This window comes from Anser brachyrhynchus (assembly GCF_964034855.1).
Source record: "Anser brachyrhynchus genome assembly, chromosome: 1".
Classification (NCBI taxonomy): Eukaryota; Metazoa; Chordata; class Aves; order Anseriformes; family Anatidae; genus Anser; species Anser brachyrhynchus.
This window is the reverse complement of record NC_137694.1, coordinates 169160830-169172585: the sequence shown is the minus strand read 5'-3', so window position 1 is coordinate 169172585 and position 11756 is coordinate 169160830. Positions and strand designations below refer to the sequence as shown.

At 34.6% G+C, this 11756-nt stretch overlaps 1 protein-coding gene across 2 annotated transcripts in view; it reads right to left on the bottom strand.

The window, feature by feature from the left end:
• Positions 1–1413: 1413 nt before the first annotated feature.
• The window catches only part of DIS3 (DIS3 homolog, exosome endoribonuclease and 3'-5' exoribonuclease), a 30460-nt gene continuing 20117 nt past the window's right edge, over positions 1414–11756 (bottom strand). For both annotated transcript variants that reach the window (XM_080560999.1, XM_080561000.1), the window contains 11 exons: positions 11591–11692; positions 10900–10964; positions 10724–10808; positions 9994–10121; positions 9446–9532; positions 8407–8563; positions 7039–7253; positions 6440–6608; positions 5853–6011; positions 5326–5448; positions 1414–1827 (listed from right to left, as the gene is read on the bottom strand). In XM_080560999.1, the coding sequence (XP_080417125.1) occupies positions 1738–1827; positions 5326–5448; positions 5853–6011; positions 6440–6608; positions 7039–7253; positions 8407–8563; positions 9446–9532; positions 9994–10121; positions 10724–10808; positions 10900–10964; positions 11591–11692 (1380 nt within the window). In that variant the 3' untranslated portion in view covers positions 1414–1737. The remainder of the gene's footprint in view (positions 1828–5325; positions 5449–5852; positions 6012–6439; positions 6609–7038; positions 7254–8406; positions 8564–9445; positions 9533–9993; positions 10122–10723; positions 10809–10899; positions 10965–11590; positions 11693–11756) is intronic.

Below are 11756 nucleotides of genomic sequence, written 5' to 3'. Positions count from 1 at the left end.
AATGAAAGCTACTGCACTCCCAGGCACTTTGGAGGATAGCTCAACTGCAATGAACTCACAGAATTCAATAGCTACCACCTTGAAAGCTTGGTATCCCTAGTTGCTGTGGTCAGAGCTTACCACTGAGTCTGGGAGCATGCTTAAAATTACTTTTGTTCACCCCCGACAGCACATATAACAGCTACATAGCCAAGTGATCTAATGTGACTTACTTAAAAAAAAAAAAAAATGCATGGGTAAGATTAGACCTTGTATCCTAACTTGCCCATACTGTAGCAATGCAAACCAGACTGATCACTGTGACAATCTTCACTTTTGGATGTTGGTATAAAATTTAAAATAGTACTAAAAATTACATTTAAAACAGTTTATCTGAGGGTAGGCAATGATCTTACGTTGCTTTAAGGTATAGGACAAAGGCTAACAGAGCTGTATGGTGGTACGGTTTTATCTTTTCCACCTACACATTGTGCATGTGTATGCACAAAATCACCCATGCCTCCAACACCCCAATCTGGTGGGAAGGAACTCTTCCAGAGAGTAAACTAAGTCCATGGCATTTATTTTCCAAGAGATGTGTTTAGTTTTCTTTTAAAAAGTAGAGCCTGAAAATTCTGGTGATGTGGCTGAACCTTTTTTTTGTTAATTGGGCACCTGCAGATGTGGGCTTGCTTTTTAATGAATGTAACTCAGGTTGTTCATTGCTACTTAAGCCATTTTTTACTTTATCAGGATAAGGCAGTTTCAGAAATCCTTCCATGCTATTAGTTGTTAGCTTTTGTGAGCATTAGGTTTTATTTCTTAGCTGTCTTGAGCTAGAGAACTTCCTCTAGGCTTGCTTTCTTTGCCCTTGTTGGGTAAATTTGCCCTGTGTTACTGTTCTTTTTAGGCATGATGGAGGTTTACTTTGCCAGCTTGCAGAATTCACTAAGACTGAATTCCTGATTTCAATTTGTAATTTCAATTTGTAGCATGGCTGTTGAGGTTGTCTCTTGAATGGGGTACACTTTCATGATCTTCCTCAGATGAATCAGGGTTGAAGTAGTATATTCTAACTAGCAGAAAAACTGAAAACAAATGAACGTGTGGCTACAGAAGTGAGATTACTAGTAAAGAGGGGTGGCTTTTTCTACTGTGCTTTTTCTTTTTTTAACCACTGGATATTAACCCTTTAAGGATGCTACCACCATAAGTCCACTGGACTGTAGCATTACTTGTTTAGGGAAGGCTGAATTCCAAGAACAGATGGAAAATAGTATTTTTCTTGCTCTTAAAGCCATCATTTTCTAACAACTTTACAGCAAAAAATTGTTCTACACTGCTGAACAAATTGGTTCTTAAACATTTCTTTCACTAGTAGTAGAAACTTTTAAGAAAAGGGAGGTACAGAAATTATATATACACTGTGCCCTGTTCAGTAACATCTACATTATTTTATTTTTTTTTAAGATGACAAGGGTCCAAAAGGCCATTCAGAAAAACATAGTATGACTATTTCATCAATTTCATCACTTTGGAGATGAATTTATTTTCCTCCATGAGACAAGTAGGGCTACAATTTTGGTTTTAAAACTATTGTCCTTTTGCATATATATATATTCATTAAAAACAGTTTAAAAAGCAGTTTTACAAATTATTAAAAAGTGTACTTTAAAAGTAAACACTGTTTCCATCATTTTGCCCATAGGGAAAATGAAATACAAATAATTCACATATGGTTTTAACCATTCTACTTAGCTATTCTTGTAGCTTCTTTTTCTTTTTTTCTGGTTCACTGTTGCTGCTCATCACTGTAGAGAACTGTGCAGGCACATCATTTCCTGGTATCTACAGTAAAAAAGAAAAAAAAGTCAAAACTGAATTTTAGCTTATATTATGCTTATAATACTTGAATTTATCTCCTACAAGTACTCTATCAACCTGGGAAAATACTACAGTAATCATCTAAAAAGGACTCTACCCTCATGATGTAACTATCACAGCTAGAACACTAAACTGGAGTTGGAAAAATAAGGGAGATAAGCAGCATCCCTCCCCCCTGAAGTGCCAGCTATTCTTTTGCATGAGATTATGGTGCAATACATACCTTAGCAAATAGTTAAAAGCTAGTGGGTGTGAGTGAGGGAGAGGTGAAAAGGTCTTAAAAGCAAAATGAAAATTGTTAGGTTACAACAATCCCCACTCTAGTGTTTTCCTGAAGTGCCATTACTGTCAAACAGGCCCTGCCAGGCTCAGTACGTGGCTCAGGACACTGCACAGCAAAAAGAGCTTTAGCTTTGGTAGAAACTATGAGAACTTCAAAATAAGTAGAAAACAGACCATCCAGAACAAAGAGGAAATAGAGAAAAGCCTGTACCTTTACAGAGGTAGGCTGAATTCTCCTCTAGGAAAGAGGTGGTTAAGAAGTATGCTACGCTTTCTTTGGGAACAGGGGAAGTTGCAGCATTCAAGCAGAAGAGTGAAGCAGCTTTAGAATGAAATACCCTTCATTTAGGTAGGGTTCATAAAAGAACTGGACCAGCAGCATCCACATGAATGTTCTGCTACACTCAAGCCAACCTGTGATGCCAAATGAATGAAGAGGTAATGGGTACTTCAGGAGTTTGATGCAAGGAACCTAATCACTAGGACTTCAATGCCAAGTTACGTGAGTGTGACAACAACATACATCAGTAAAAGAGGGATACTGAAGACAAGTTATGTTCTAATAAGATTAAATTAATTGTACTAGAACAACAGTTATCCATGCTGGGATTTAAAAAAAATACCACTATTATTAACACTATCACTTAAGGCTAGGGTTTTGGTCAGCTAGCTAGGATGGGAATAATGATGACAAGCTACAGAGCTCAGTAAGTACCCTCAGTAAGTAAATGTCACAAGAAGGCACTAAGACACACTCTAGCTTTCTAGATGCTGTAGCACTGCATTTCCTAGAGCAAACAGTTACAGACTCCATGAAAAACAACTCTTGCCTGAGGACCTGCTTAAGAGATTACCCACAGAATCATCCTTGTAATATTCATTTCAGCGTACTTACTCAAATATACCATCATGGTAGAAGCAAAAAAAAAAAAAAAACACCTTAAAATGTATTACAGCAGCAATATCAAGGGATTTAATGAAATCTTCATTAAAGGTGTTGCAAAAATGGTAGAATGCTTTCAGAGTGAGATGGAACTTAAAAAAAAACTGACTGGGAGTCATATACAATTTATTAATAGAATTAAGAAGACAGTTTAAAAAAAGTGAGTAGAGAGATTTGTATTACAAGTCAAGAAAGATCCTTTAAATGAAAATCCTATTCAAATGAAGAAATAAGTACAAAACTGAGTGTAAAAGAAGTTAAGGCCTAGATCAAAAAAAACCTGTCAAGTCCTGTCATTTTCTGTCCATTCCAAAAGCAAGTAGAAAAAATGTCAGCTAACAACAGTTCATGTGTATAAGCTCATTGCTTCAAGTTGGTCTGAATACCAGAAGGAATGCACAGTGATGCAAAGTGTTCTCATCTAACACCATAAAGAACAGAAAATGTGATCCTGTATGTGTCTGTGTCGTGCTTACGTTCTGAATCATGCTTGCAATTCTGTTCCTCCCAGCTCAAAACTCGTAACAGAACTACAGCAACATAAGAGTGACAAGGAAGATTAAAAAAAAAAAAAAAAGATAGTTTCCAGAAAACCAAGAGCTAACAGAGTAGGTAAAGTATATGGAATTAAGTGGCATGGGAATGGTAAATGGAATTAATAAATGAGTACTGTACTTCCTATATTATGAAAAAGTATGTTATCAAATAACAGTATTAGGCATCAGGCTTGAAAAAAAGAGGGTTTTTTTTCCATATATAGTGACTTGCGGAACACTCTTAACAAGACACTATGAGAGCCAGAAATGTAAGTTAGGGCAGTGGGTGGGTGTCATTAAACAAATTCACAGAACAAGACTCCATCATTATCACCACAACATTTCTCAGTGAGATCGTATGCAAGTTCCAAGTTGCTGAAAGCTTTGAATGGATACAAAGGGAATGTATATGTGTGTCTTATTCCTATATTCTTTCCATACTATGAAGAGTTACTAACAACAGATGTTTAGGAAGATAAATTATTTTGGATTAACCAGTATGGTCATTCCTGTATCAAGGGATAAACTAAACTTACAGTATTGACTTCATTATAGACCAAGTACCTTTCCAGAAATAGTACAGGATGCAGAAGGGAAGGGACAAGGAAAAAAAAGAAGAAAAAACACCAAAACAAAAACAATTTACATGAGCTTACTCTGTTTTCAAAGAACAAGGTATGACCCTCGGACTGGAGTCAGTGCCAACAGCAGCATTCTTGAGCTGAGCCCAACAACAGCAGCTCTCACAAACACCACTTGGTGAGCCAAGCAGTGGGCAGGCAGCTCAACTAGTAGTTGAGGTCCAGAATGCAGAGTATTTTTTTACTGCTACAAATGTTGTCTACTCCTGCTTTTTGAAATCATGAAGACTGCTTGTCACCAGACATCAAAATATTTGCATGCATTTGGAAACAGATGATTTCTCAGAAAAAAAAACTAACATGTTTGTATAAACAAGGACCTGTTGTTTATTTTCACTTTTCTTTTTCCTTCATGATTACATACACTCGTTATGTATACTCAATACTGCAACCATCTGTTTACCAAGAGTCACATGCAGCTTATATGAAAGTACACGATCTTGTAATGCCATGGAAAACACTCAGCAGGCCTGAGGTATGAGCCCTGGTGAAAACACCTGAGTCCCAGATGCAGTGAGAAGCAGCCAAAGTCAGAAATAGTCTTAAGACCAGACATACACTTAGTAGGACATTATAGGTCTTACAACAGTATCAAAAGAGACTTTCATATTGTGGAATTTGTGGTAAGAAAGGACTGCTATTTATGCACCTCCCCATGCTCAATCATGCCGTTTCCCTCTGAGCTACCCGTAGCATAGCTGGGTAGTAGTTTACTAGAGCTAAAAAAAAGTCCTGAGTTTTGGAAGAATTTCAAAGAGGAGATCTGATTACAGAACCATGAAATTTAAGAGATACTATTTCAGTGAATCATCATCTTTCCCATCACTGGAGATACTCCTGATGGGCCAAGAAAGGAAGTTTAATTTAGAACCTTTTATCCTTTTCAACAGTCAGTAAAAAACAGATCTGTGTTTTATTGAGAGTACATAAGAAACAAATCACTACAATCTGCTGATGTGATTTTTTTTTCCTTTTAGGTTAAATTTTACTTTATCCTGACAACATTTTAAGATTACTGAAGGGTAATATGCTGCTATAAATCACAAAGCTTTTGTCTTACCTTTGGTTCTACCAATACCATCCGAATTTTCTGATGCTGGATGTTGGAAGCATCTAACATAATGTTCACTTTAACCTTGTCAAATACGTGTAACGTTGTGTCTTCCACAGTAAGTGATGGTACCTAAACGTTAAAATTTTGTATAAATACTTACTGTTTATAATGTGTCTTACATTTTTATATGAATAAGTATTTTTATACATAGTTTTTAATGTGTTCATTTTCATTGACATGTAATGAGTTACGGTGCTGAATGCCCACAGTGTCATGGTACAGGTACTATATTTAATTTCTGTAATAGATATTAATATCTAATAATCCAAGTAAATACCACACATTCCTCTGTCAGGACCATTTGTGTTTAAATTTATGAAGACCACAGCGACACTATTACTACAGATTAATAAACCTGAAATTAGAAAAGCCTCTATTAACTATCTAACCCAACTAGAATAGATTTTAGTCATTCTGCTCAATTACCGAATCAAAAAAAAAAAAAGGCAATTAATAAACGTTACAAAACCTACTTCATTGTTGTAATCAAGTCTTGGTGTTGGTTTATCTTTTTCTTCAAAGAAGACTGTTCCTTCTAACCCATACTTGGGAATCAAAACCACAATTGCATTTTTTCTTACAAATAATATATATGCATCTTCATTCACCACTCCTTTGGTTTTGAAGAACAGCTGTAACAGAAGATACAAGAAAAAAAGCATTAGAACATTCTCTTCTGGATGACAAATACACCAAATTAAAAAGAGTAAAACACTCAAACAAATACAAATTTATACTTAGAGATTATTACTCACCATATATTTAAAAGCGGATTCATATCATTATATTAGCTATTTATAGTACAACTGCAGTATTAAGCATTCATCATACTTATTAAAAAAAAAACACAAAAAAAGTAAAAAGCATCCTCTAGATGCAACTCTACGTTTTTTCAGTACCAGCAATGTAATGTTGAAGCTTTTCCTCAAATAAACAGCATTCATTCTTAACAATTACTGCACACTTATTGATCTACAAAGAACAACCTGATTATTACTATTCAATATTTCCTCCCTTCCTTTAAGGGCAACGTTCGTGCTCCCACCTCAGAACTACTTACCTGCGTATGGAATGCAACAGATGCTCTCTGTGCATATTGAGCCATTTTATGCCGGTAGTTGAGATTTTTACACAGATCTGATAGTTTATGTTTATCTGTAAGTTCTGGATAAGTACTGTCTGCTCCTATGGCCACTGCCAAAAGTCGATGTACTATAATGTCAGCATACCTGCAACGATGATCAGTGACACGTCAAAACATTTTGTATTAAATTTCTGAATAAATTTGGTTTTTAGAAATCTTACAGATCAAAAAAACTTTGTAATACCGATGGTCTGCTGATATCTCCCTGTATTAATTCAAGATCACATTCCCTTTATTGACCAAAGATATGCTCTGCAGAGAGAAAATAAACTACGTTGTTTTCTTTTTCATCTAAGAAATTCTTTACTACACTCTACCAATACAGCCTGTATTGTTGAGCACTTAAAAGAAATAAATAAAGCTTTATTCTTGGACTAAGAATGATGTTTCACCAATACAAATCTAAAGCTGAACAAATACATTATTTTGTTTTAAATAAATACCACCACCATCTAAAATATTTCTTAACAAATAAATCACCTTTGTCCTCTAAAACTACTGTAAAATAAGTGTACCTTCTAATGGGTGAGGTGAAGTGGGTATAAATAGGTGAGGCTAAACCATAGTGATGAAAATCGCTATCCATTCCAGAACAGAAATAGACAGCTTGCATCATGCAGCGAGTGGTCAAAATTCGCAAGAGTGTATTTAGATATGGGAATGCAGGAGACTCAGCTTTGTCTAATGATTCAGCTAAAGCCTTTGCAGAATCAGTCTTAATTTCCAAATTCTGTAGGAAGGAAAAAAAAAAAAAAGTCAGATATTACAAGCAAATATTAACAGATCATTATTTGAATTTCAACACTTAAATCCATGCTGATCCTAGCAACTGTAACAAGTATCATACCTGATAAATTCACTAGTGTATACAACTTAATGGAATGACAGTGTTACAAATAAAGCCCCATGCAGTATCCCTTCCTCATTATTATTATTTGTGTTCTATTCAAACAATGAAAAACTAAGTCAGTAGCCTACAAATTCAGAAAAAGCATGAAGTGTTTCTTAGTTCTGTATGGATGCCAATATTAACAAATTTCTCTTGGTTTTATTGTTTTCCATCTCATTACTGGTTATAGGTATATAAAAAACAACTACCAAAAAAGAAGTATTTATAACATACTCAGACTTTCACCCAAGCACCATGTAAGCACTAATCAACCGTCTTTTACTTCGCACACAAATTATTAAAACTTACACTTGGAAAAGTGATTTGTAACATTACTACTTTTTTGTTACCCATGTGCCAGTGACCCTTGATACAGATAGCATGAAAACAATAATGATGCATTTTTACTTTCCAGTCCCACAAGATCAGTGGAATGTTCTTTCCTTCATGTAAACTGCAGACAACAAAGGACGATCTAGAGACCAAATGATGCCTGTACCATCGTAAAGAGACTGCATATTTATTAACAACAGAAACAACAACAAAATATAGCATGCTAATACCCAATTGTTTCGGTTCTTTTGAAGTAATTAAAAGTAAATTTGGTTATTTAAGAGAACTTCTGTCTATGGAAAGCCTTCTGAGTAAAACACTAATTTTACAATCATTTTCAGATTAGAAATGTATGTGATCCAAAGCCAAGAACTGTCTCAAAAATCACGTGTCTTAGAAAGGAGAAACTTTCAGAGCACATAACAGTTAAAAATACAAAAGACAGAGATTTGCTTTCTTTACCCAAGAAAGGTTTTTTTTTGAAAGCAAAGATTTCACCTAGAAGTACAGACACCTTGCTGCAGGTACCAGCAGTTACCAAGTATAGGAAGACATTTATAAAGTACTGTTTTCCAACCCCTACTCTTGGGTAAGTGGCCAACCAGAGAGAAAATGCAGCTTTTTTACCATGGTAATTAAGCAAATTAATTATAAAACTTGCCTTGGACTTTGCTGCTTTCACAAGGATGTCATAATTCGATGGAGGAGGAGCAGGATGTTTCCGGAGCAGGGCGAACTCTGGGAACTCATCATAAATTTTTTGTGCTACAGAGACATTGGCAAGCAACATGAACTCTTCGACCATGGAATTTGTTTCTCTGTCAACACAAAATATTTTGCATTGTTAGAAAAGCATTATTAGGTATTTGTTTTGTGTGTCTAATGAGGAAACATTTCACTATCCTATCAATATTATGTACTAGTATCTAATAAACCAGCATTTTTGAACATACAGTACAAGCAGACAAACATTTTTAAGAGTAAAAACATACCAAATATTTAGTAAAGTTCAAACACTGGGGCAGAAGGAAAAAAAATCAAAATATTCTAAAATAACAAATGAAGAGAAAAACGCTCTTTAAAATAGCATTGCTAACTGAAAAAAAGACCAATAGATGAGCTGCTTCTTCCTAAGAACACTATTCAAACATCATGTGTATGAAGCTTAAAAGCACCATTATTTCACACCATGAAGTCATGACAGTGAACACAACTTGGTGGAGATTTTAGCACAGAAACTACACAGTAGTATGACAGAAAGTAATTAAATAGATGCAGAAACTGCATGAGTAGCTCTGCTTCTAAAACTCCTCAGTAATACTGCTGATATCACTCTGCACATGTGCAATAATAGTTCTATTGTTCAAGTTTCAGTATCCATGACTCCAAATTCTACTTTCTCTCCCTTGTTAGATAGTATCAGTAGAAGAGCTTCAGAGAGGTCAGTGGGATGTAGACAATCCGTAACCCAGTGCTCCCTTAAATCAGGAGCAAAGACTTAAGTTCATATACGAAACATTCAGTTCAAAACTTACTTCATAAATAGTGTAGTAAAATACAGATTAACTATCTTTTCTAGGATTATTGACTTGCACTATTATATAAACCTTGTACACTATTAAGTAAATGCTGTTAGTTAAATATACCTTAATCCCATCCCTGCCCCAAATTAAGCAATTGAGGAAAATAAAAAGGCATACTTAAGTTCCTTAGTTTGCAGATCAATAGGATCATGAGTTTCACTGTCCATGTGGAAGCGAACTTCTGGTGAGGAAAGTGTCAAAGCTCTGGAAGACAATTAAGAGGTATTAATGAATTACAGTATAGCGGAAACAGCAGCAGAGTTGCAGGCCTACACAAAGCACCTAGGTTTGTTATGAAAAATATATAAAAAAAAAAAAGATTGGAATTAATGTTCAAAATAGCTGAAATTGTGATACTGCCACATATCACAATTAGCTTCCACAATTTCAAATTTAAAATGCTACTCTCCTTTAGTTGTTTGCATAATGACTGTAAGAGAGACATACTGCTGATTCATTTTGCAAAGGAAAAATTAACTCCCCAAGTTTGTGTTTTTTGGGGAACAAAGAACTATTTTTCTGCAAATCAAAATGACAAAACACTTTTCTTTCCAAAGATCTGAACTGGAAAAATGAACACATCATCAACATATAATTTGACAGTTGTAAATAGACAGTAAATAGACAAAAAAGGGATGGAATAACAGCAACACTGCATGGTTTACCCGTTATCGATTCTCTTCTTCTTCAGAATTTTTGCTAACTTGTTTAGACCACGTAAACTGACAGTAATATCATCATTCATTGTTGCTGAATCAATTCTCATCTGTGCTTCAGCATATGTGAGAGAAGCCTTGAAGCGGTTAAAAGAAAAGACATACATAATTGAACACTGAAAAGAAGAACACATTTCTATCTTGCAGAAACTGCAGTTTGTTGTCAAAGCTGGTTCACAGTAATACAAAACTTTACATTCAACACCTCAATGTATGTCATTTACAAAGACTAAAGGACAAAGCAGGACAGATCTATGGAAGACCCTAAGAAAACTCAAGTGTTTACAGTACTTTTTTAACATATTTTATACATTAAAGGTCTGATTTTACAGAACTGTATCAAACACCTACAGACTCTACTGAATTTAACTAAATGACTAGCTGGTGTATACCAACCATGTCCAATAAATATCAACACATTTATACTTCTTAAACAAAATACCATAACAAAGTAATTGCAGCAAAAACATTGCAGCCTTACATGTTTAGAACAGGGCAGGATATGAGTATTTCCTTTACTTTAGGATTTAAGCATCATTTGCTAATTCAAATAAAGTACATCAATAACAGAAACGAGAAAAAAAAAACACAACTTCAGTATCAAGTCTGTTGATCACTGCTTTTATAAAAAGGTCTACATTTTTTTAAAACAATATATATACACATTCATGGGACTAACCTTGGAATTAATAACACTCTTTGTAAATCTGGTTTTTAGAATTTCAGCGTTATGGTTCATCTCCCATATACATGAAAATGCAAGCCTATGAGAAAGGGGTGGAAAATCTGTTAAAATCCACACGCACACATCTGAAGTTTCTTGTCAGGATTTAAGTATGGATCATGTACATATACCTGTCCACATTTGATCTTAAGGAGCATAAATTGGAACTCAGTAACTCTGGAACCATATCAATCCTCTGCAAAATAATGAATAAAAAGCATGACTAGTCATAAATACTTAATGTTGTAATTTTAACCATAATAAAAGCTTGGAAATAGTTTGATTTTATCACTACAAAAAGCTCAGATTTGTGAAAGAAAGGTTCACTACTTCAAAGGGAACTCATTCCAAGATCTATTTTAGCTATTTGTTGTTTTAATAGCAGTTATTTCTAAGAACCAGGTCTATAGGAAATAAGTTACTACAAATCTAAATGTACAGTTTTAAAGAACACAGACCATAGGAAACAGAGATTTAACTATCATAAGAAAAAAAAAAAACAATGGGAAGGAGAAAAAACAGGTCACTCCTTTTGCAATTTCAGATCTATATTAAAACAGAAGTCTAGTTTTAGAAAACGTTATTTCTTGCATGAAACAGGAGTTGAAAGGCATATTCTCTATGTAATTGGTTTTAAAAAAAAGAAGTCTTGCTGTGTGGAATGACAGAAAGCAACTTCATTTTGATAGTTATGCAAATTAGGCGCAGCCCAAAGGAGCTTTTCTTGCTTAGTCTAGAGATAGTGGCTCTACTCCTAAGAATTTAAAAAGGAAAGCAATGAAAAATTAATTGTACAAAAAGCTGTCTATATAGAAAACTTACTTTTTCACACAGATACACAGTTGTCCCTCTTTTTGCTGACTCCTCATCCAAAGCATTTCCTGGGCGAATAAAATGACTGACATCTGCAATATGTACACCAACCTTAAGAAAACAAAACAAAACAAAAAAACAACAAGCATCACATTAAACATCTTATGAAACAATT